Raw genomic sequence first — 27,086 nt, forward strand, 5'->3', positions numbered from 1 at the left:
CTTGAGAGATGGTGCAGGAAGGAGGGGTTCAGATTTTTGGGACATTGGGACCGGTTCTGGGGGAGGTGGGACTATTACAAATTGGACGGTCTACACCTGGGCCGGACTGGAACCAATGTCCTTGGAGGTGCTTTTGCTAACGCTGTTGGGGAGGGTTTAAACTAATGTGGCAGGGGGATGGGAACCAATTGAGGTCAGTTGACAGTAAGGAGGTAGTAACAAAAGCCTGTAAGGAACTAGATAATGAAGTCAGTGTGACTAAGGGGAAGAGCAGGCAGGGAGCAGATGATGAATATAAAGGGACTGGTGGTCTGAGGTGCATTTGTTTTAATGCAAGAAGTGTAGTAGGTAAGGCAGATGAACTTAGGGCTTGGATTAGTACCTGGGAGTATGATGTTATTGCTATTACTGAGACTTGGTTGAGGGAAGGGCATGATTGGCAACTGAATATCCCAGGATATCGATGCTTCAGGCGGGATAGAGAGGGAGGTAAAAGGGGTGGAGGAGTTGCATTACTGGTCAAAGAGGATATCACAGCTGTGCTGAAGGAGGGCACTATGGAGGACTCGAGCATTGAGGCAATATGGACAGAACTCAGAAATAGGAAGGGTGCCGTAACAATGTTGGGGCTGTACTACAGGCCTCCCAACTGCGAGCGTGAGATAGAGGTACAAATATGTAAACAGATTATGGAAAGATGTAGGAGCAACAGGGTGGTGGTGATAGGAGATTTTAATTTTCCCAACATTGACTGGGATTCGCTTAGTGTTAGAGGTCCAGATGGAGCAGAATTTGTAAGGAGCATCCAGGAGGGTTTTCTAGAGCAGTATGTAAATAGTCCAACTCGGGAAGGGGCCATACTGGACCTGGTGTTGGGGAATGAGCCTGGCCAGGTTGTTGAAGTTTCAGTAGGGGACTACTTTGGGAATAGTGATCACAATTCCGTAAGCTTTAAAATACTCATGGACAAAGACGAGAGTGGTCCAAAAGGGAGAGTGCTAAATTGGGGGAAGGCCAACTACACCAAAATTCGGCAGGAGCTGGGAAATGTAGATTGGGAGCAGCTGTTTGAAGGTAAATCCACATGTGATATGTGGGAGGCTTTTAAAGAGAGGTTGATTAGCGTGCAGGAGAGACATGTTCCTGTGAAAATGAGGGATAGAAATGGCAAGATTAGGGAACCATGGATGACAGGTGAAATTGTGAGACTAGCTAAGAGGAAAAAGGAAGCATACATAAGGTGTCGGCGGCTGATGAAAGACGAAGCTTTGAAAGAATATCGGGAATGTAGGACCAATCTGAAACGAGGAATTAAGAGGGCTAAAAGGGGTCATGAAATATCTTTAGCAAACAGGGTTAAGGAAAATCCCAAAGCCTTTTATTCATATATAAGGAGAAAGAGGGTAACTAGAGAAAGGATTGGCCCACTAAAGGACAAAGGAGGAATGTTATGCTTGGACTCAGAGAAAATGGGTGAGATTCTAAACGAGTACTTTGCATCGGTATTCACCGAGGAGAGGGACATGACGGATGTTGAGGTTAGGAACAGATGTTTGATTACTCTAGGTCAAGTCGGCATAAGGAGGGAGGAAGTGTTGGGTATTCTAAAGGGCATTAAGGTGGACAAGTCCCCAGGTCCGGATGGGATCTATCCCAGGTTACTGAGGGAAGCGAGAGAGGAAATAGCTGGGGCCTTAACAGATATCTTTGCAGCATCCTTAAACACGGGTGAGGTCCCGGAGGACTGGAGAATTGCTAATGTTGTCCCCTTGTTTAAGAAGGGTAGCAGGGATAATCCAGGTAATTATAGACCGGTGAGCCTGACGTCAGTGGTAGGGAAGCTGCTGGAGAAGATACTGAGGGATAGGATCTATTCCCATTTGGAAGAAAATGGGCTCATCAGTGATAGGCAACATGGTTTTGTGCAGGGAAGGTCATGTCTTACCAACTTAATAGAATTCTTTGAGGAAGTGACAAAGTTGATTGATGAGGGAAGGGCTGTCGATGTCATATACATGGACTTCAGTAAGGCGTTTGATAAGGTTCCCCATGGCAGGCTGATGGAGAAAGTGAAGGCGCTTGGGGTCCAAGGTGTACTAGCTAGATGGATAAAGAACTGGCTGGGCAACAGGAGACAGAGAGTAGCAGTAGAAGGGAGTTTCTCAAAATGGAGACGTGTGACCAGTGGTGTTCCACAGGGATCCGTGCTGGGACCACTGTTGTTTGTGATATACATAAATGATTTGGAGGAAAGTATAGGTGGACTGATTAGCAAATTTGCAGACGACACTAAGATTGGTGGAGTAGCAGATAGTGAAGGGGACTGTCAGAGAATACAGCAGAATATAGATAGATTGGAGAGTTGGGCAGAGAAATGGCAGATGGAGTTCAATCAGTGCAAATGCGAGGTGATGCATTTTGGAAGATCCAATTCAAGAGTGAACTATACAGTAAATGGAAAAGTCCTGGGGAAAATTGATGTCCAGAGAGATTTGGGTGTTCAGGTCCACTGTTCCCTGAAGGTGGCAACGCAGGTGAATAGAGTGGTCAGGAAGGCATACGGCATGCTTTCCTTCATCGGACGGGGCATTGAGTACAAGAGTTGGCAGGTCATGTTACAGTTGTATAGGACTTTGGTTCGGCCGCATTTGGAATACTGCGTGCAGTTCTGGTCGCCACATTATCAAAAGGATGTGGATGCTTTGGAGAGGGTGCAGAGGAGGTTCACCAGGATGTTGCCTGGTATGGAGGGCGCTAGCTATGAAGAGAGGTTGAGCAGATTAGGATTATTTTCATTAGAAAGACGGAGGTTGAGGGGGGACCTGATAGAGGTGTACAAAATCATGAGAGGTATAGACAGGGTGGATAGCAAGAGGCTTTTTCCCAGAGTGGGGGTTTCAATTACTAGAGGACACGAGTTCAAAGTGAAAGGGGAAAAGTTTAGGGGGGATATGCGTGGAAAGTTCTTTACGCAGAGGGTGGTGGGCACCTGGAACGCATTGCCAGCGGAGGTGGTAGATGCGGGCACGATGGAGTCTTTTAAGATGTATCTAGACAGATACATGAATGGGCAGGAAGAAAAGAGATACAGAACCTTAGAAAATAGGCGACATGTTTAGAGAGAGGAACTGGATCGGCGCAGGCTTGGAGGGCCGAAGGGCCTGTTCCTGTGCTGTAATTATCTTTGTTCTTTGTTCTTTGCTAGGATGTCAGGTTTCCCACAGTGCAGAGTGCCATTGAATACATGCACATCACTTTGTGTGCACCACATGGCAACTCTGCCCAATGCCAGAATGGAAAGGATTCTGTTCCCTCAACAGCCAGCTGGTGTGTGACCACAGGCAACGAATCATGCAGAACAATGCCCAGTAACCTGGCGGCAGTCATGATGCCTTCAGTCGCCAAAGTCCACAGTGCCAGCCACATTTGTTCCACAATGGCAAACTAAAAGTTGGCTACTGGGTGACCAGAGCTATGCACTGACCATATGACTGATGATCCTGGACCGCAACCCACAAACATGTGCACAGCATGCATACAATGAATGTGATCGAGCAGACCATTGGCGTGATGACTATTGGTGTGCTGAAACAACGTTCTGCTTCCTTGGACCACACTCAGGGAGGCCTGCTGTATCCGACAGAGTGGGAGTCAAGGTTTGTGGCCGCCTGCTGCATACTGGACAACCTCATCAACGTGCCACCAGCTATGTGGCGAGCAGCTAGGAAGCGACAGCATGAGGAGGAGGAAACCTAGACAGCATCATGGTTGGGGCCACAAGTGTGCTAATGGAGTTGGCCACCACTTCCATGCTGGAAAGGATGGACTCCAAGCTCTGTGCCAAACTGGTGTGGGACTCCTCCATGCTCCTTGACATAGAACGCAGTCTTTAATACAGGCTTCCCAATGCACCAACCATTTTGTTGTGCACATCCATCAGTGTTCTTCTATAGGCTGCCCCAACAAGGTGCTCATCTGAATCCTCTGCAGTGGAACCCATGAGCGACCTTGCCCTTGGCAAGCTGGCACCTCTTGGGTATCCAAAATGAAAAAGGCACAATGGTAAGGTTGTGCTGTGGGGAGGAAGGAAAGTAAGAGGTGCATGCTTATACCATCTGCAGCTTGTAAATCAGAAGAGTGTGTGGATTGAAGGGGAAGTAGACAATGAGAATAGTTATGAGGCCTCAGCAATGGGCATCCCAATAATGGCCAGCACTGTCTCCTCAATGGGGGTTTAAGACATGCAGGCATGTCTGTCCACCTCCAGTTAGTTCCTGCTACCTCCGGCTGTATGACACCTTGTCCTGCTGGGCAGAAAGAAGTGTGTCAGTGAGTAACATGCAATTTGTTTGGCTGATGTGGCCATCATGGTTGAACAGCTGGCATTGTGTGAAAACTGTGAGATATGGGTGTGAGGCTTGCAGCAGTGCTAAGTGTGTGAGCATTTGGTGAGACACTTGAATATTAGGTCTGAATCCTGATTGATAGAGACTGTTGGTAGGAGGGTGATTTGAGCACTGTTTGAGGCTAGTATTGGGTAGGAAATGGCATTTGCTTATGCATTCATTGGCCTTGTTCACAGTGTGAGGTCACTGAACTTCTGGCAGCACTGCATCCCAGGTCCTCAGGGCTAGACTCTTGGCATTGATCTCCATGGCTATCTGCTCCCACTGCCTTTTGAGCGCATGTCTGGAGGGCCTCCTGGACCCCTGCAGAAACGGGACATCTCTCCTACTTTTCACCTCCTGCACCAAGGCCTCCAAGTGCAGCATCCAAAAACCTTTGAGCCTGTGCTCTCCCATTTCTCACTCTTTCCCAGGTCAGATTCACTTCCTGCATAGCCTCCAGCACCTGCTTCAGCTACAATGCACCTCCCCTTTAAGACATGCAGGTTAGCTTTAACTGGCACTAGCAAGTTATGATTTGGAGTCACCTGCTGATGCATGCAGCCAATGAACAGTGTGGTTAGCACTGGGTGCAGGCAACAATCATTCAAATGAGCAGGAAGCACAAAGTTGGTGTGCTGCCTGCATTACACTGAACAAGCATGGGTTAATCACACATTGAGATTCCCGTGCCTGGTTTTGGGGGCTATCCAATATATAGTCCCTTTCATTTATTAGATTTTAATCACCTTGAGATATTCCATCAATTAGCCAGTGAGGAACAAATGGTCTTCTTGACTTATGCCCTAGTGTTTGACCTTATACATTCAAAATATTCTATAAATACTTCGTTAAAATTCAATTGGACAACAAGGCAAGAGCAATTCTTAATTTACAGTATTCTTTTAAAAAAATGCTTTAATCCTGGTATATCTTTAGTTCTTGCATTGTTACAAGTCCTTCATCAGCTTTGTGCACAGAAACATGTGCTGACACATTGTGTTAAAATGATATAATATTGCAACTAACATTTAGGTACACAATATAAAAGCTTGCTCTGCAAATATTGTGTCTATTGCACAAGTTGAACCTTTGCCAGGGAGGAAATTAATTTATGAAGTTAGCAATTCCCATCAGTTCTCAGAACACAGGTTATTTCAGAAATTTCCAGTTATGAATATGGCATCACTACCCCTAAACCTTTCATAAATGTTTTCACAGTGGTCTCTGCTGTCATGTTATAAAGGGTGCATTTGCACTACAACTGTAGAGTCGATGCAAAGCACTTTTGCTTCTCACTAACGCTGCAGCTCACGCAGCATGAATCCATTGTCAAAACACAATGATTCTTTGGTGATAGAAGTCTCCCTCAGTTTTACTTTGGTGTCAGTCTTGGCCTTCACAACAATTTGAACTCCAGATTTACAGGCGGTGTTAAGTGTGTCCTGCAAGTTTAACATTCAGCTTCAGACCAATGTTAAACTTGCAGAATATTAATACACCATAACAAACAATATTCCTTCTTTCAATTTTTAGCTTTGAAATCACCAGATTCTAGATTCAAGATGCTTTGCCAGACTTTTAATTTATATCGATGCTTTATGCCAATGATGTCAATTGTTCTGTTAATTAAGACATCTGTTAATGTTCTTTTTCCATGTCACGGGCTTTGTAACTCATTAGAAATAAGCAGCTAGCTTCAAATAAATTACTTCATATTTGGAAATTGAAATGATCTACTAATTCGATAACTAATTTTTCAGCAATAAAGAGAAGGTGCCACAGAGTAAATATTGTTTTTTGCTGAGTACTCCTACCAAACTGAGATTCCAGTAATATGTTTTTTATGTTTATTTATAGTACAACTTTATGGCAACCATTTAGCATAAAAGACAAGGCTGCAAGCACCAAAGCAGTTTGGTTACTTTGCCATGTTGTAACTTCAAGTCCAGTTCTTGAGCAATGGCCCTGGTCACAGATGGTGAGCCACAAAGCACCATGTCAGACGATGAAGCCTGCACAGTATTACCTCTTGAACCCTGATGTGCTTTCCTCTTTCCTCCTTCTCAACCACCTCTCCTCAGCCTCTTTGGTGCCCTGATACAGTACACCTCCAGTGTAGCCTATTGCTAGCCACATCTTTCCAGTTTTGGTATCAATGTCCCTCTTGCAAACATCTTTAAACCTGAGCCTAGTTCATCCCAGTGGCATTGAAACATCAGCAAGTCCTCTGTACAAGAAATCCAATAGAATATGATGACCTGCCAACTGATAAAAATGACCAAGCCACCAGAGGTGTCTGTGTTTGAGTAAAGTATTAAACGGCAACGTAGCACCTTCAATCACTTTGGCATCACAAATGTTGTCCTCCCATTTGATTTTAAGAATAGATTGGAGACAGTGGGTGTGGAAGATTTTATTCTTTTTTTTATGCTTGCTGTAGGTTGTCCAAAATTCTCTACCACACAGAAGCATGTTCAGAACTCACATTTGGTATCCCCGTATCTTGGTGGTCAATGTTAGTTTTCTATTCTTGTATAAATTCTTAGTCAATTGCTGAACGCAATTGCTGCCTTTCCCATCTAGAGATAAATTATCTGATACAATCTTTCCTACATTTCAGAATCTGGATAAATTATTTTAATGATCCTGAGAGCACTATTGCATCAGTTGGCAAACAAAACACCTCATTGTATCTGACATTCAGAGATCACAGTGATTCCAGGCATTGGAGCTAACACAATATTAGACACAGTTCTGACAAAAGGTCATCGACCTGAATTGTTAACACTGTTTTTCTCTCCACTTATGCCACCTGACCAGCTGAGTATTTTCAGTATTCACTGTTTTTCTTTCAAACCTTTTATAATGTAATATTTGGGGAATGCTTGCCAAATCAATATACAGTAAAAGCTTTGTTATCCGGCATGCATTGGACCTAAGAGGTGCTGGGTAATCGAAAATTTTGGTTAATCAAGAGTCGTACTACCAAGTAATACAATCCAATAGTTTGAATTTTAAAAGAAATGATTACATGCAAAGAAGGAGAAGATGTGCAATACAGAAATCTCGAGGCAGTAAAGATGCATAGAATTCTTGAGGAACACTAAAGTTAATGTATAAATTACACTAAAGCACTAGATGTAGAAGGTGATGGGGAGATAAATTGCGATACTGCATAAGCACAGCAATGCAATGAGATGTACTGCCAGCAGCACCACTAAGATGACTATCGGCAGACTAACTAACTACAGGACAGTAATGCCGAAAACAATTGGCTGCACTTGGGAGAATTCGGCATTGGGAGACAAGCCTTGGAAGATTTTGGAAATTCTGGATAACAGAACTTTCTGGTTGGTAAAGTGCCAGCTAACAAAGCTTTCACTGTAATTAGTCACATGATCCAACTCCTTGTTGTGGTTACATCATACAGTATTTGCTCAGCAAATGAATGTGCTTAATGAATACTTGGGCTCTCACACACACCCTTTATTTCTTCCCCTCCCCATTCACCCCAGCCCCCATCTCACCCCACCCACATTTTTCCTGGCCCAATCTACCTAGCTGCAGTTGTGACAATGATCAGTCAGTCTACTTCCAGGCCCCTCAATCAATGTTGCTCTGAACTGGTCACTAGAAGTGACCCTTCTGATAATTCTTCCACCAGGCAAACACTTCTGTTCACTGCACATATGGCAAATCATGGGAACCAGCATCATACTTTACCATATCTCATATGTACACACACCTACAAAAATATGATCTATATACTCATTAAACTGTAATTAAAATAGATACACTATTCTCATGATATTAAAATACCAGACTGCAATTCCCAAGTCAATTCTGAACTTAACTGAAAACACAAATATTAGGTGAATTTGACTGAAGCGTACTCACAGCCTGGTTTGTATACCAATACAGGTAGGTTCCTTTCAGCACAAACCAATACTTTTTCCACTTGTTGCCAATTAAGCCCTTGTTAGTTTTCTTCTTATACAGCCATCCCTGGAAGTCTGCTTGGCCAAGGTCTTTGCAGGAAATCCTTCGTCTGCTCATTGTTGTTGAGCTTCCTAAAAACAAGTTCAATTGGGCACTATAAACTCAGTCTGCTTTGGACTTTCAAACCAAATATATGATTTGAATTCAGTGCACAATATATGGAAATGTTATTTTTAAATCCAAAATGATAAAATAACTATTGATCTTCAAATCATAATAAATTACAACAGCAGCTAGACCCAGGTCCATTCACTGCTCTTTCTTACAATCTAACAAGTTATACTGGATGTGCAGTACAAGAAAGTTACCTCGAGTCTTCTTTCTTGTGGAACGCAATACAACCTGTAAAGATAAGACAATGTAAGCTGCAGCATTTGGCTTCATAGATCACAGACGTTTCAAACACTTGATATGCATGCAGCCAGCTCAGTCAGGAAACCTTTCACTAATATCTGACAGAAGCTACTGACGCACAACACTCAAAAAAAATCAATTAGCAGGATTTCAGTGAACATCCTGCAGCCTGTAAACGAGCCTTCACACTGATACCATACACTTAACAGCTAAAACATACTAAATCAGCTTGGCTGATTGCGACAAAATACATTCCAAAATGCAAACTGTTACTTACAGGAGAGTTGCCATTAGCTGCTCCAGTAGCGGAGACTGAAGACAGGGAAGACTGTAATGAAAAATATGTTTCAAAACAATTTAGATAACTATGCATTCAATTAACAATGTGTTATTTGAACTAAGCCATGAACTGCAAACAGGAAGTGACACAGAAGTGTGAAACAACCGCGGTTTTTTTTTGTGTGGTTGGTATATCTCAAAAATTATTTTTTTACGCCCATCCTCTTGCCTTCAATAATCTTTAAGGGCATGAAATCCCTTTATCTTGTTGTCGAGCAACCATACCCACACCCTTCAAAGAAATAAAAGTTCTTGCCACTTGAAGAAATTCTGATTATTTGCCCTTGAAATTTATGTGATTTTGAAGCTACATTCTCAGAACTACTTGGACTGATTCCTACTCCGTAATGTGCCCTTGTTATCCTGCTTGCAAATTATTGACCCTGTTCAGCCTGGACTTCGTTACAAGCAAAACCAAAATCTAGAACACAAAGTAAACTCCATCAAGTGACTTACTTGGGTATGACAATGTGATGTCAGTATGTGAAGTATATTAAAGAAAACATTTATATTTAAACAGTGACATGATGCTTTCTCCCAATGTTTCAGCTAGTTCAGTCATCAGCTGTGCTCTAAAACCACAGTGGTCCCAGATTCAGTCTTTGGTCTGTGCTAAATCAAGTTACCACAGCTGGAGTGGTGCCAAATTTAGTCCACAACTCATCTTAGTATCTCCAAATTAGGGAAATGATCAGCCAGGGTTCCTACTCCTGACTGCGATGCAGCAATCCCTGTTCAAAGCATAGACACATAGACAACATATATGTAGACAGCAGGTCGGTTGCAATGCCTCGAACAATTAAAAAGCCTACCAACATTCACCATTTATTTAGGTTCATACGAACAGGATAGACCATTCAGCTTAATGTCCTTTCAGGAAGGAAAGCTGCTATTTTTAACACCTATGAGTTAGTCCTGAGGCATATAGACAACAATTCCGGAATACTCAAAAACGACCTTCCCAAACCTTCATTGAATTTGAGTGAGTGAAACACATGGCTTTTAATCGCAGTCAGTTGCCAGCGTTCGCCAGAGCTGGCGGGCAGCCATAAAGACAGGGCTAAAATGTGGCAAGTCGAAGAGACTTAGTAGTTGGCAGGAAAAAAGACAGAGGCGCAAGGGGAGAGCCAACTGTGCAACAGCCCCGACAAACAAATTTCTCTGCAGCACCTGTGGAAGAGCCTGTCACTCTAGAATAGGCCTTTATAGCCACTCCAGGCGCTGCTTCACAAACCACTGACCACCTCCAGGCGCGTATCCATTGTCTCTCGAGATAAGGAGGCCCAAAAGAGAAAGAAAAAAGATGAGATCTTTTAAGCTAGAACATTCGCATGAGGGGAATGTACAAGTGATTTTATTAGGGGAATTTAAAAACAGTATCTCAATTAATATCAAGTCCCATATTGAGGAATAAAGGGTCCAAAAGGTGAGGGACACCGCTGCAATGGTGGACGATTATGAATTCATGCACAAACCTTTTAATCAGGGAAAAAACATCCATAATAATTCCCAGCGGCCTGGGAAGGACAAAATGTGGGAGAGCAACAGGCGATGGGGTGGTAGTGAACGGGAGAACAGAAGTGAGAATGTCCACAGGACAAGAAGGGCAGTGCAGAGAGTAGAAATGATTCCCGAAGACTTGTGTGTAGTAAAGCAGGGCATGTGAAAGTCGACTGCTGGAAATTGAAGGGAAAGTCAATGGTTTTTGTTGGGATTCACAAGACCAGTCCAGGAAAGAGTGCCTTAACCCCTCTAGGAATACTGCCATAGGTGCAGTAGAAACAGACAAAATCCCCAAGGGATACCAGGATGTTGTGTTCAAGGAAAGGGTGTGCCCACACCCCTCTAATGAGGCAAGCAAGTCATTTGTCCTGCTCAGGCATACAGGGGCCACCCAATCCTAGTGATAGTGATTAAGAAATGTTAATCCTAGTGATAGTGACTGAGAAATGTATGCGAATAATTACCATTTCTTTTCTTTCTATAAAAAATTGAAATACCAAGAAGTTTCATTTTTTTCTCTTTGTGGGTAAGTGTCACGCCCATGTAATCCAAACTTACAAGCTATATAAAGGAACTGATGAAGTAAACCCAAAATGGACACTTCTAAAAAAAAAACTGGGTAAGAGGTCAGGTGATCCTACCTTTCCTGCCAATACACATAGAACTACAAGAACCCTGAGCTAATTTTCATGTCTGGACAAGTCTTGGAGAAGTCATTAAAACACAAATGACCTTTCGGGACACATCCCTGAGAAGTTGGATGTTCCGGGGTTTAGATGTTTCAAAAGGAATAGGGAGGGAGGTAAAAGAGTGGCATTGCTAATCAGGGATAGTATCACAGCTGCAGAAAGGGAGGTCGTCGAGGAGGGTTTGTCTACTGAGTCAGTATGGGTGGAAGTCAGAAACAGGAAAGGAGCAGTCACTTTATTGGAAGTTTTCTATAGACCCCCCAATAGCAACAGAGACACGGAGGAACAGATTGGGAGGCAGATTTTGGAAAGGTGCAGAAGTAACAGGATTGTTATCATGGGTGACTTCAACTTCCCTAATATTGATTGGAACCTCCTTAGTGCAAATAGTTTGGATGGAGCAGATTTTGTCAGGTGTGTCCAGGAAGGTTTCCTGACTCAATATGTAGATAGGCCGACAAGAGGGGAGACGATGTTGGATTTGGTGCTTGGCAACGAACCAGGCCAGGTGGAAGATCTCTCGGTGGGAGAGCATTTCGGTGATAGTGATCACAACTCCCTGACCTTTACTATAGTCATGGAGAGGGATAGGAGCAGACGGGATGGGAAAATTTTTAATTGGGGAAGAGGGAATTGCAATGCTATTAGGCAGGAACTGGGGAGCTTAAATTGGGAACAGATGTTCTCAGGGAAATGCACAACAGAAATGTGGAGGTTGTTTCGGGAGCACTTGCTGCGACTGCTGGATACGTTTGTCCCAATGAGGCAAGGAAGGGATGGTAGGGTGAAGGAACCTTGGATGACAAGAGATGTGGAACAGCTGGTCAAGAGGAAGAAGGAAGCTTACTTAAGGTTGAGGAAGCAAGGATCAGACAGGGCTCTAGAGGGTTACAAGGTAGCCAGGAAGGAACTGAAGAATGGACTTAGGAGAGCTAGAAGGGGACATGAAAAAGTCTTGGCGGGTAGGATTAAGGAAAATCCCAAGGCGTTCTACACTGATGTGAGGAACAGGAGGATGGCCAGAGTGAGGGTAGGGCCGATCAGGGATAGTGGAGGGAACTTGTGCCTGGAGTCGGAGGTGGTAGGGGAGGTCCTTAACGAATACTTTGCTTCAGTATTCACTAGTGAGAGGGACCCTGTCGTTTGTGAGGACAGCGTGAAACAGGTTGATATGCTCGAACAGGTTGATGTTAAGAAGGAGGATGTGCTGGAAATTTTGAAAGACATGAGGATAAATATGTCCCCGGGGCCAGACGGGATATACCCAAGGTTATTACGGGAAGCGAGGGAAGAGATTGCCGCTCCTTTGGCGATGATCTTTGCGTCCTCACTGTCCACTGGAGTAGTACCAGATGATTGGAGGGTGGCAAATGTTATTCCCTTGTTCAAGAAAGGGAATAGGGATAACCCTGGGAATTATAGACCAGTCAGTCTTACGTCGGTAGTGGGCAAATTATTGGAGAGGATTCTGAGAGACAGGATTTATGATTATTTGGAAAAGCATAGTTTGATTAGAGATAGTCAGCATGGCTTTGAGAGGGCAGGTCATGCCTCACAAGCCTTATTGAATTCTTTGAAGATGTGACAAAACACATTGATGAAGGAAGAGCAGTGGATGTGGTGTATATGGATTTTAGCAGAACATTTGATAAGGTTCCCCATGATAGGCTCATTCAGAAAGTAAGGAGGCATGGGATACAGGGAAAGTTGGCTGTCTGGATACAGAATTGGCTGGCCCAGAGAAGACAGAGGGTGGTAGCAGATGGAAAGTATTCAGCCTGGAGCTCGGTGACCAGTGGTGTTCCGCAGGGATCTGTTCTGGGACCTCTGCTCTTTGTGATTTTTATAAATGACTTGGATGAGGAAGTGGAAGGCTGGGTTAGTAAGTTTGCCGATGACACAAAGGTTGCTGGAGTTGTGGATAGTGTGGAGGGTTGTTGTAGGTTGCAACGGGACATTGACAGGATACAGAGCTGGGCTGAGAAGTGGCAGATGGAGTTCAACCTGGAAAAGTGTGAAGTGATTCATTTTGGAAAGTTGAATTTGAATGCAGAATACAGGCTTAATGACAGGATTCTTGGCAGTGTGGAGGAACAGAGGGATCTTGGGGTCCACGTCCATAGATCCCTCAAAGTTGCCACCCAAGTTGATAGGGTTGTTAAGAAGCCGTATGGGGTGTTGGCTTTCATTAACAGGGGGATTGAGTTTAAGGGCCGCGAGGTTATGCTGCAGCTCTATAAAGCCCTGGTTAGACCACACTTGGAATATTGTGTTCAGTTCTGGACCCTCATTATCGGAAGGATATGGAAGCTTTAGAGAGGGTTCAGAGGAGATTTACCAGGATGCTGCCTGGACTGGAGGGCATGTCTTATGAAGAAAGGTTGAGGGAGCTAGGGCTTTTCTCATTGGAGCGAAGAAGGATGAGAGGTGACTTGATAGAGGTGTCCAAGATGATGAGAGGCATAGATAGAGTGGATAGCCAGAGACTTTTTCCCAGGGCGGAAAGGGCTATCACCAGGGGGCATAATTTTAAGGTGATTGGAGGAAGGTTTCAGGGAGATGTCAGAGGTAGGTTCTTTACACAGAGAGTGGTGGGTGCATGGAATGCACTGCCAGCGGTGGTAGTAGAAGCAGATACATTAGGGACATTTAAGCGACTCTTGGATAGGTACGTGGATGATAGTAGAATGAAGCGTATGTAGGTAGTTTGATCTTAGAGTAGGTTAAAGGATTGGCACAACATCGTGGGCCGAAGGGCCTGTACTGTGCTGTACTGTTCTATGTTCTATGTTCTAAGTCATTGCAATACAAACAAACTTTTCTGTGGTGATGACTGCTTCTCTTCAACTAACAATACTGTTGCAGACTTTTGACTCCAAACTCAAATTCCAAGGAATGGGTGTGAAAAACCATACCTTATCACATTGGGATGAGGACGAATGACACCTGGACTCCATTATCTAACAATGACCTCACCATCAGAAACCACTTATGAGAACAATGGAAAGAGAAACTATAGTCACATGATAGAAACTAGGTTTCTGATAAGGTGCTTTAATAAAGGTATATTCTGGGCAGACAAAGGAGATCCATCTATCCGATCAAAGAGAAAGGATTCTGCCCAACATGGCCAGCTTTGAATGAGGCAGCGACTAGAGTTGGCCTTGAACTCCCTTTACGACCAGGTGAGAAAGAGGTCTAGGGTTCCCTTTCAGCCTTCACCTGGTCTTACTGTAACAGGGTTTACATTTTAAACACACCGTGTTTTTAGCTCCCCCGTGGTGAATTCTTGTTCATCACTTTCCAATTAAAAGGCAAAGAAACCAGCTCAAACAGTTCTTCTTGGGTTTAAAGAAGAAAAATTGAAATTTATTAAACTTAACTCTGATTTGGTTAACGTCTACGGATACAAGACACGCCCATGCTAGCATGCAAATGCGATACATGCATGCAGATAGGGATAGAAAGAGCAGAAGAAAAATAAAGTAGAAAATTTGAGAGAATATCTGAAGAGTTGTTGTTACGGTTCTTCGAGCTCACTGTAGAATCCTTGATTGTAGGTAGATCTTGCTTTTCGTTGGGGCCCAGTATTCTTCTTAAACCTTGTGTTTGCTGCAGGAGACTTTACTCTCTTCGGGTTCTTGTGTCTTCAGGTGGTTTTGGAATTCCATGAGAAAGAGATGGGAGCAGACAGGCAGGAGAGGAGGTCTGCTTCAGTTCAGGAACATTCAGCTTTCTGCAGACTCTCAGTTCAAACTCTACAATTCAGAAAAAAAAACAGATTGCCAAGCAGGTTAGTCATGTGACTAACTGGTTTGACCACGTCTGTTTGTGGATTGCATTGGAGCAGGGGATAGCTCCTTTGTTCCACGTACTGTTAATATGCAATAATGTATTTCCAGCCAGGTTCCAGGCAACTCCTTGTCACAGGCCTTCTCTTCCCAGCAACAATTTGAAATTTAATGTCCATGTGGCAAAATTAATGTGCCTCATTCTTGGCAGGTGGCAGCCTGCATGACATCCCTAACTGAGAAATGTTACCAGAGCTTTGCCATTGACATTTGGCTGGAATATAACAATAGCAGTCTGCAAAAGCACATTCTATTTCTAAACCTCCCAAGCCTTTCATTGGTGAACAAGGGAAAAGATTATAAGCCTGTTCCATTTCAAGTCTTCACCCCGATGAAAAGCAAGTTTAACAGAAGGCTCTTTAAAATAATCAGACCCATCGCAGGTTACCTTTATAATTTATATATTTTCTTGAGTACGTATGCATCTGTCCAAGTGAGAGAATGAGTGTTGTTGCATATATTTCGGGTGTTGTATAATAAACATTTATCTTTCTGTTAAACTTACGAGAAAACCTGTCATTCGTCTGTTCCTGACAATTCGAGCACTCGGGTTAAAAAAACATCTTTTTTTAAAAAAAAAGAACACACTGTCTTTGGTCAGTCAATGTGAAAAGGGGGAACGAACCCTAGCATCTCTCCCCTGTCCGTAACAACATTAATGACTTATTTATTTAGAGATACAGCACTGAAACAGGCCCTTCGGCCCACCGAGTCTGTGCCGACCAAGAACCACCCATTTATACTAATCCTACATTAACCCCATATTCTATACCACCTACCTACACTAGGGGCAATTTACAATGGCCAGTTTACCTACCAATCTGCAAGTCTTTTTGGCTGAGGTAGTTGAGGTAGATGATCAGCCATGATCTCGTTGAATGGCAGAGTGGGCTTGAAGGGCCAAATGGCCTACTCCAGCTCCTAATTCTTGCATTATATTCACCTATGTTGAACCTTATCAAATGTCTTCTGGAATATAATATCCACAGACACTCTCTTATCTACCATGTTAATTAATTCCTCAAAAAACTCAACTGCGTTCATTAGACATCACTTACCCATTACAAATTTCTGATCAGTTCATGTTCACCTCACTATCTTATTGTCTGGCACCTACAACCACCCCCCTCCTCAAAGTCCTACCACGTGCTTAACATCAAAATATCATTGCTCCTTTCCTCCCTCAATGTCTGCAATGAGCAACTCCTCATGCTTGGTGATTTCAATCTTCATCTCATTTCTTTGAATTCACTGCACTCTTGTCCTCCCTAAGTATTTCCTCTCTTCATGATGATCCTCTTGAGCTTGCTAGCTCCAAATACCTCATTACTCCTTCAGACTTGATATTATTTCTCACCACCTCCTTGTACCTCTCACCAGCCACATCTAACTAACACTTTCAATTCCACTTCCTTCGGTATCCACCCCTGGAAAAACTTCCCAAGTCACTTACAACTTTACTTTGAAACTGCCATCCACCTTGCCTTTGATCCTCCAACCCGCTACAATACAAAGGATGCGATCACTCTGCTCAATCACTCCCTCATCTCCGCCTTTGATCACAGCAAAAACCTTACTCTCTCCTATCCTGGTCAGTCCCCAATGCCACCAGCTTATTTCCCTCAAGTCCAAGAGATGCAGACTTGAGTGCATCTGTGCACATTCATTACCAGATCTGGCTGTCCCACATCAAACAGTATTAGGCCTCACTCTTCCCAGCCAAAATTACTTACTGCTCCAAAGTCCTTGAATGTGTTATCACATTCCACAGTGTGCCAATCTTTTCCACAAATCCATGTTTGAATCTGTCCAGTCAGGTTTCCATTCCTGCCACAGCACCAAAATGGCAAAAGTCACTGTCCCTCCCTATCCACCTCGACCTCTCTTCAGCCTTTAACATGGGCGACCACACCATCCATCTCCACCATCTCTCCTCCATTGTTTAGCTCAGAGGGACTGATCTTACTTGATTTGACACTTAGCTATTCAATTGTAGTCACAGCATTTCAAACAATGACTTTTCTTCCTATCCCTGCACCATTAAATCTGGAATCTCCCATGGATTTATCCTTGGAGTCCCCCTCCTTCTCCTCATCTGCATGCTGCCCTTTGGTGTCATTATCCACAGACATGGAGTCAACTTTCACCCGTATGCCAATGATAGCTAACTCTACCTCTCCAATAACTCTATCTACCCCTCCACTGGCTCTGTTGTCAGACAGCTTGTCTGACATCATCCTGGATCAGCTGCAAATTCTTCCTGTTAAACTTTGGGAAGATCAAAGCTATTGTCTTCAGCCCTCGTGATAAACTTTGTACCCTTGCCATCAATTCTATCTCCCTCCTCTTTCATTTTCTTAGGTTGAAACACATTGCAACCTTGTCAATCTAGAGACCCATATCCACTCCATCACAAAGTCTGTCTACCTTCCACTGCAATAATATGGACTGCCTCTGCCCTTACCTCAGCCCATCTGCCACTGAAGCCCTCATCCATGCCTTTAACACCTTCTGACTTGACTATTTAAATGCTCTTCAGGCCAGACTGCAATCTTCCACCCTCTATAAATTTCAGCTGATTTGAAGCTATACTGTCCAAATTCTATCCCCCATGTCTCATTCACCATCAAACCTCTCATTGCTGACTAACATCGGCATCCTATTTCCCAGCAACTCCAATTTAAAATACTCACCTTATGGATTTGCATCTCCTCATCTCTGCAACCTCCTTCAGCCCCACACCCTCCCACCTTCCAAACCCTCCAAGAACTGACTTCCCTTCATACACCCATCCATCTCTCCACTTCCCCTCCTACTTGACACTTCTTAAAATATATCTCTTTAATCAAGCCTTTAGGTATCTCTTCTGATGTCTCCTTCTTTGACTTGGCATCCTTTATTTCTGATTGCATCTCTATGAAATATCTTGCACTTTAAAAGGTGCTATGTAAGTGCAGCCAGGAAATCACACTGATCCTAGGAATTTGCCAATGCCCCTCACATCCAGCTGTCAGGTGATATATGACAATGGCCAAGTGATGAGTGTTTCCCTCCTTCTCCCTTGCTAATGCATCTCCAAATAGAACTCAATAAATGGTGAAAATTAAATTTGCATTACACTGTGTGTCAAACCTTCCTTCCATCATGTCAGAAGTGGGGATGTTCGCTGATGATTGCAGAGTGTTCAGTGTTATTTGCAACTCCTCAGATACTGAAGCAGTCTGTATCCACCTGCAGCAAGACCTGGACAAGATTCAGGCTTAGGCTGATAAGTAGCAGGTAACATTCATGCCACACAAGTGCCAGGCAATGGCCATCTCCAAGAAGAGAGAATCTAACCATCTTCCCCGATATTTAATGGCATTACCATCATTGAATCCCCCACTATTAACATCCTGGAGGTTAGCTTTGACCAGAAACTTAACTGGACCAGCAATATAAATACTGTGGCTACAGGAGCAGGTCAGAGGCTGGGTATTCTGTGGTGAGGAACTCACCTCCTGACTATCTAAAGCCTGTTAACCGTCTACAAGGCAAAAGCCAGAAGTGTAATGGAATACTCTACACTGCCTGGATTACATGCAGCACCAACACTCAAGAAGCTCAACACCATCCAGATCAATACAGCCTGCCTGATCGACACCCAAAACACCACTTTAAACATTCACTCCCTCCACCACCAGTACACAGAGGTAGCAGTGCGTACCATCTGCATGATGCAATGCAGCAACTTGACAAGCCTCCTTTGACAACACCTTCCAAACCCGCGACTTCTTACAACTAAGAGAACAAGGGCAGCAGACGCATGAGAACACCACCACCACCTGCAAGTTGCCCTCCAAGTCACTCACCATTCTGACTTGGAGCTATATCACCATTTCTTCCCTGTCGCTAGTTCAAAAGCTGGAACTCCTTTCCTAATATTGCAGGTGTACCTACAGCAAATGGACCGAAGCGATTCAAGAAAACAGCTCACCACCACCTTTCAAGGGCAATTTGTGATGGGCAATAAATACTGGTCTTGCCAGAGATGCTCACATCCCAATAACAAATAAAAATGAGACACTGAAGACTGCACTTGACTTGGATTTATCATGGTCTCATGAGACTCCTACTGGTCTTGATAGCAGCTTGCCTTGAACTATTAGTTAACTTGTTGAAAAATGCATTTAGGCAGCAAGAGCCAATGGGGTTAAGAGGCTGTTTTTCCTTCTCTCCGGTATTGGACTGGTGCACTGCCCTCACAATTGTTGGAAAAAACATAGTCCAATCACACCACTAGTCCAGGCCTGATGATGGGGCTGGGAGCACAGCTGCAGCCATAGGACTGGATGCCTCCAAACTCAAAAATTAGAGGCTGTACAAGCAGGTCCGACATATGTTGTCATGTTCACCACCCTGAGATTCCCAAATTGCAAGTGACTCACACACAAGACCTAACTTTATCAAATGTCATTCAAAATAGGCAACTTTTTATTAAAGGTGGCAGAATCTGAGCCAGGGGCTGGGAATTCTACCCCCATACCTCTCCGTTCCTGTACCTTTTGTAGGCGCAGGACCAGGTCTGCCTCCTTGGGAAATTCCCAGCTTGTCATAAAGTGAAACAAGTCTCTGTCCCCATTTCCTGTGTTTTTCTTCCAGGAATAAATGTTTTCTGGGTGCAAACCACAGAAAATTAGTCCGTGTATCGCTGAGGTTACTGGCTCAGAGGCAACAATGAGTTTCTTAGTGTAAAGGACTGAACATCAGTATAGAAAGAAGTCATTAACCCAGGGTGCTTTTGGTTCAACATCCCGCATCAACTCAGCCTTATCAAGTGTTAACATTTCCCCTAGGACACCTCTCTCATTATGAACGACTACAAAACACTCAAAAATCACAATGGTGGAAAATAAAAGGAAGTTAAAATTTTTGATAATTGGAACAATTTGATTTTTAAGGAAGGGATTTGATGATGTCAATCACTTGAATTCCATCAAATTAACTCCAAAGAAATTCCATACTGGAACCAAATCATTATCAAGCATTGTTGAGAATCAGTAATTCTCAATGCAACATACTCACCACACCTTACAGATACTCAAAGACCCAGTGAGCTTTTACAAACCAGGCACATTGGCACCTCTTCTGAAGATAGTATTACTAACCCTCCAGGATTGCCCTGCGGTCTCCAGGAATTATGGATTAATTTCCTTGATAATTTAAGCAACCCAAGAGAAACATCAGAAGACAATGAAAAAAAAAATGAAGTTTTATTTTCATTTTCTTTGAATCTTTTCCATTTATTAATTGTAAAAATTTTGGCAATGGATAAAAGGCTGTTTTATTGTGCGAGATTGTTGAAGGTGGAAGTCATAGAAATCATAGAAAGTTTAAGGCACAGAAAGAGGCCAATTGGCCCACTGTGTCTGTGCTGGCTGAAAAACGATCCACTTAGTCTAATCCCACCTTCTAGCATTTGATCCTTAGCCCTCCAGATTACGGCACTTGAGGTACATATCCAGACTCTTTTTGAATGAGTTGAGGGTTTCTGCCTCAACTACCCTTTCAGGCAGTGAGTTCCAGACACCCACCACCCTCTGGGTGACAAAGTTTTTCCTCATCTCCTCTCCAGTTTTTCTACAAATCACTTTAAATCTATGCCCCCTAGTCACTGACCTCTCTGCTACAATGAATAGGCCCTTCACCTCCACTCTATCTAGGCCTCTCAACATTTTGTACATTTCAATCAGATCTCCCCTCAGCCTTCTCTGTTCCAAGGAGAACAACCCTAGCGTATCCAATCTTTCCTCATAGCTGCATTTTACCAGCCCTAGTAAATCTCCTCTGTACCCTCTCTAATGCAATTACATCCTTTCTGTAATGAGATGACCAGAACTGCACACAGTACTCAATTTGTGGCCTAACCAATGATTTATACAGTTCCAGCGTGACTTCCCTGCTCTTGTATTCTATACCTCGGCTAATAAAGGAAAGGATTCCATATGCCTTCTTAACCACCTTATTGACCTGTTCTGCTACTTTCAGGGATCTGTGGATATTCACTCCAAGGTGGTTCCTTTACACTTCTTAGTATTTTCCCATTAATCGTGTATTCCTTTGCCTTGTTTGACCTCCCCAAATGCACCACCTCTCACTTCTCCAGGTCATGTGATGAAAGCTCCAGGAACACACAGGAACAGAGGAGCAGGAGTAGGCCATTTGGCCCTTTGAGCTGCTCCACCATTCGATAAGATCATGGCTGATCTGGTTTTAGTCTCAATTTCACTTTTTTGTCTGCTCGCCATAACTCGTGACTCCCTTGTCTATCAAAAATCGAACTCAGCCTTGAATATATTCAATGACCCAGCCTCCACTGCTTTCTGGGGAAGAGAATTCCACTGACTAACGACCCTCAGAGAAAAAAATTTATCATCTCTGTCTTAAAAGGGAGACCTCTTATTCTTAAACTATGTCTCCTAGTTCTAGTCTTCCCCGCAAAAGGAAACATCTTCCCAGTATCCACTCTATTAAGTCCCCTCAAGATTTTATATGTTTCAATAAGATCACCCCTCATTCTTCTAAACTCCAACAGGTGTAGGCCCAACCTGTTCAACCTTTCTTAATAATATAAGCCCTTCAGCCCCGGAATTAGTTGAGTGAACCTTCGCTGAATAATTATTCTAATGCAATTATATCCTTTTTCAAATAAGGAGACCAAAACTGTACACAGTACTCCAGATATGGTCTCACCAAGGCCCTGTACAACTGCAGTAAAATGTCCCTACATTTATACTCGATTCCTCTTGCAATAAATGCCAACTTTCCATCTGCCATCCTAATCACTTGCTGTACCTGCATACTAACTTTTTGTGATTCATGTACCAGGACACCCAGATCCCTCTGTACCACCGAATTCTGCAATGTTTCCATTTAAATAATATATTGCTTTTCTATTCTTCCTGCCAAAATGGACAAGTTCATAATTTCTCACATTATACTCCATCTGACAAATTATTACCCACTCGCCCTTTTTAGATCCTTTACCTCCTCTTCACTCACCTACTGATCTTTGTGTCATCAGCAGCCTCAACTACCATACATTTGGTCCCTTCATCCAAGTCATTGATGTAGATTGTAAATAGTTGAGGTGCCAGCACTGATCCCTGTGGCACTCCACTAGTTACAGCTTCTCACCCCAAAAAAATCTATTTATCCCTAATCTCTTATTCCTGTTAGCTAACCAATCTTCTATCCATGTTAATATGTTATCCACTACACCATGTGCTCTTATCTTGTGTTAGTAACCTTTGATGTGGCACCTTATCAATTCCCTTTTGGAAATTCAAGTGCACCATTTCTACAGGTTTCCCTTTATCCATCTCGCCTGTTACTTCCTAAAATCACTATTAAATTAGTTAAACATGACTTCCCTATCACAAAACCATGTTGACTCTGTCTGATACCATTATGATTTTCTAAGTATCCTGCTCTAACCTCCTTAATAATAGATTCTAGCATTTTCCCTATAACAGATGTTAGGCCAACTGGCCTATAAATTTCCTGCTTTGAGTCTCCCTCCTTTCTTGGATAAACATGTGCTACTTTCCAATCCGCTGGGCCCCTTCCAGAATCTAAGGAATTTTGGAAGGATTATAACCGATGCTTCTACTATCTCTGTAGCACTTCTTTTAAGACCCTAGGGTGCAGGCCATCAGGTCCTGAGGACCTGTCAGCCTTTCACTCTAATAGTTTTCCCAGTACCTTTTCCCTGGTGATGGTGATTGTTTTAAGATCCTCCCTCCCTTTCACCTTTTAATTTTCAAGTATCTTTGGGAAGTTTTCTAAATCTTCTACAGTGAAGACAGACACAAAATACCCGTTCAACGCCTCCGCTATTTCCTTGTTCTGCATTATCAATTCCCCAGACTCTCTCTCTTGAGGACCAACACTAGCTTTAGTTACTCTTTTCAAAATTAATACTTTAAAAAACTCTTACTATCTGTCTTTATATGACAAGCTAGCTTTCTCTTATAACTAGGGAAGTAGACAGGGCTTTAAACTAAATAATGGGGGCAATGGATCAAATGTGGGAAGATGTGGTAAATCAAAGAGTAGAGGCAAGAGAGAAAGGTATTAATATGGGAAATAATAAACAGACCGTGATAGGAAGGGACAGATAGTACAAATCTAAGAGTAAATCAGCAGATAAGGCTAGAAGTTACAAAAATAATAAAAGGACAAAAATAAAGGCTCTGTATCTGAATGCAAGTAGTATTCAAAACAAAACAGATGAACTGATAGCACAAATAGAAATAAATAAGTACGATCTAATAGCCATTACAGGGACATGGCTGCAGGATAACATAGATTGGGACTTGAATATTGAAGGACATTTAGGAAGGACAGGAAGCGAGGAAAAGGTTGTGGGGGGGGGGGGGGTAGCTTTGTTAATTAATGATGGTATTAGCACCAGAGAGAGGGATGACCTAAGTTCCGGAACCAGGATGTAGAAGCAGTTTGGGTAGACATGAGAAATGATAAAGGAATGATATCATTTGTGGGAGTGGTGTACAGGCATCCTAACAGTAATCACATGGTAGGACAGGGCATAAAGTAAGAAATAATGGGAGATTGTCAAAAAGGTGCGGTGGTAATCATGGGGGATTTTAATCTACATGGAGACTGGAAAAATCAGATGGGCAAATATAGTCTAGATGAGGAGTTCATAGAATGTATTCGGAATAGTTTCTTAGAACAGCACTTTCTGGACCCAACCAGAGAACAGGCTATACTAGACCTGGTATAAAAACAAGAAATGCTGGAAATACTCAGCAGGTCTGGCAGCATCTGTGAAGAGAGAAGCAGAGTTAACGTTTCAGGTCAGTGACCCTTCTTCAAAACTGGCAAATATTAGAAATGTAACAGGTTATAAGCAAATAAAGTGGGGTGGGGCAAGAGATAACAAAGGAGAAGCTGTAGATAGGACAAGGTCACAGAATAGCTGACCAGAAGGTCATGGAGAAAGGCAAACAATATGTTAATGGTGTGTTGAAAGACAAAGCATTAGTACAGATAGGGTGTTAACGGACTGAAAATTGAACAGCCGCAAGTACAAACATGAAAAAAAACAATAGGTAAGCAAACTGAACAAACTAAGATGAAATAAAATAAAATAAACATGAAAAAAATATTAAAAAAGGAAAAAGAAAAAAAATAACTAAAAATAAGAGTAAAATGGGGGGTCCGTCATGCTCTGAAATTGCCCAACCAGTCCTCATCCACCACCACCCTCCTCCGCCTGGCTGAACTTGTTCTCACATTGAACAACTTCTCCTTCAACTCCACTCACTTCCTTCAAGTAAAAGGTGCTGCCATAGGTACCCGCATGGGTCCTAGTTATGCCTGTCTTTTTGTGGGATATGTCGAACATTCCTTGTTCCAGTCCTACTCAGGCCCCCTCCCCCAATTCTTTTTCCGGTACATTGATGACTGTACCGGAGCCATTTCCTGCTCCCACCGCGAACTGGAAAACTTTATCAACTTTGCTTCTAATTTCCACCCTTCTCTCACCTTTACATGGTCCATCTCCGACACTTCCCTTCCCTGACTTCTCCATCTCTGGGGTTAGGCTGTCTACTAATATCCATTATAAGTCCACCGACTCCCACAGCTACCTCGACTACACTTCTTCACACCCTGCCTCCTGTAAGGACTCCATTCCATTCTCCCAGTTTCTCCATCTCCAATGCATCTGCTCTGATGATGCTACCTTCCATGACAGCGCTTCTGATATGTCTTCCTTTTTCCTCAACCAAGGAATTCCCCCACTGTGGATGACAGGGCCCTCAACCGTGTCCGGTCCATTTCCCGCACCTCTACCCTCACCCCTTCCCCTCCCTCCTAGAAACGCGACAGGGTTCCCCTTGTCCTCACTTTCCACCCCATCGGCCTCCATATCCAAAGGATCATTCTCCGCTATTTCCGCCACCTCCAGCGTGATGCCACAGCCAAACGCATTTTCCCTTCCCTTGTCAGCATTCCGAAGGGATCATTCCCTCTGTGACACCCTGGTTCACTCCTCCATTACACCCACCACCTCGTCCCCTTCCCATGGCACCTTTCCCTGCAATTGCAGGAGGTGTAATATCTGCCCATTTACCTCCTCTCTCCTCACTATCCCAGGTCCCAAACACTCCTTTCAGGTGAAACAGCGATTTACTTGTACTTCTTTCAATGTAGTATACTGTATTCGCTGCTCACAATGTGGTCTCCTCTACACTGGGGAGACCAAACGCAGACTGGGTGACCGCTTTGCGGAACACCTCTGCTGAGTCCGGAAGCAGGACCCCGAGCTTCCGGTTGCTTGCCATTTCAAAACTCCCCCCTGCTCTCATGCTCACATCTCTGTCCTGGGATTGCTGCAGTGTTCCAGTGAACATCAACGCAAGCTCGAGGAACAGCATCTCATCTACCGATTAGGCACACTACAGCCTGCTGGAGTGATCATTGAGTTCAATGTTGCATCCACAGTATTTTGCTTTTATACTAGACCTGGTATACTGGACCTGGCAACGAGATAGGATTAATTCATGACCTCATTATGAAGGCACTCCTAGGCAGCAGTGATTGAATTTTACATTCAGTTTAAGGGAGAGAAGAGTGGGTCTAAGACCAGTATTTTAAACTTAAATAAGGGCAATTCTGAGGGCATGAAAGCATGGCTAGCTAAAGTGAACTGGCAAATTAGGTGAAAGGATAGGTCAATAGAGATGCAGTGGCAGACATTTAAGGGGATATTTCAGAATGCACAGAATAGATACATTCCATTGAGAAAGAAAGATTCCTCGGGGAGGAGGACCCACCATACGTGGTTAACTAAAGATAGCATCAAATTTAAAGAAATATCATATAATTGCGCAAAGATGGGTGGCAGGTCTGAAGATTGAACAGAATATAAAAAACAGCAAAGAATGACAAAGGGAAAAATTAGAGTACGAGAGAAAGCTAGCTACTAATATAAAAACAGATAGCAAATGTTTCTATAGATATTTTAAAAAGAATTAACAAAGTGAGTGTTGGCCCTATATAAAATGAGTCTGGGGAATTAATAATGGAAAATAAGATGTCAGATGAATGAAACAGGTATTTTGCATTGGTCTTCACCATAGAGGATACAAGTAATATCCCAGAAATAGCTGTAAATCAGGAAATGGAAGGGAGGGAGGAATTCAAAAAAATTACAATCACCAGGGAAGTGGTACTAAGCAAATTGTTGGAGCTGTGGGCTGACAAGTCCCTGGGTCCTGATGGACTTTCATTCTAGGGTGTTAAAAGAAGTGGCTAGTGAGATAGACGATTTGTTGGTTTTAATTTACTAAAATTCCCTACATTCGGGGAAGGTTCCATTAGATTGGAAAATAGCAAACGTAACTCCTTTATTCAACAAGGGAGGGTGACAGAAAGAGGAAACTACAGGCCAGTTACCTTAACGTCTGTCTCAGGGAAAACATTAGAAGCTATTATTAAAGACGTTGTAGCAGGGCACTTCGAAAAATTCAAGATAATCAGGCAGAGTCAACATGGTTTTGTGAAAGGGAAATCATGTTTACCCAATTTATTGAAGTTCTTTGAAGAAGTAACATGGATAAAGGGGAACCAGTGGATGCACTGTACTTACATTTCCAGAAGGCATTTGATAAGGTGCCACATCAAAGGTTATTGTGGAGAATAAAAGCTCATGGTGTAGGGGTAACATATTGGCATGGATAGAAGATTGGCTAGCGAACAGGAAACAGGGAGTCGGCATAAATGGGTCATTTTCTGTTTGAAAAGATATAATGAGAAGTGTGCCATAGGGATCAGGACTGGGGCCTCAACTTTTTACAGTTTATATAAATGATGTAGGATGGGACAATGAAGGGACCTAAGGTATGGTTGCTAAATTTGCTGATAATACAAAGATAGATAGGAAAGCAAGTCAT

The 27,086-nt window shown here is 43.1% G+C and overlaps 1 protein-coding gene across 4 annotated transcripts in view; it reads right to left on the reverse strand.

The window, feature by feature from the left end:
* ipcef1 (interaction protein for cytohesin exchange factors 1) overlaps window positions 1–27,086 on the reverse strand; it is a 210,973-nt gene that overhangs the window by 129,158 nt on the left and 54,729 nt on the right. For all 4 annotated transcript variants that reach the window (XM_068044818.1, XM_068044820.1, XM_068044822.1 and 1 more), the window contains exons 2-4: window positions 9,019–9,069; window positions 8,696–8,729; window positions 8,286–8,458 (exon numbers count right to left, since the gene is read on the reverse strand). In XM_068044818.1, coding sequence (XP_067900919.1) covers window positions 8,286–8,458; window positions 8,696–8,729; window positions 9,019–9,069 — 258 coding nt within the window. The remainder of the gene's footprint in view (window positions 1–8,285; window positions 8,459–8,695; window positions 8,730–9,018; window positions 9,070–27,086) is intronic.

The sequence above is a fragment of the Heterodontus francisci genome, chromosome 13 (genome assembly GCF_036365525.1).
Source record: "Heterodontus francisci isolate sHetFra1 chromosome 13, sHetFra1.hap1, whole genome shotgun sequence".
Classification (NCBI taxonomy): Eukaryota; Metazoa; Chordata; class Chondrichthyes; order Heterodontiformes; family Heterodontidae; genus Heterodontus; species Heterodontus francisci.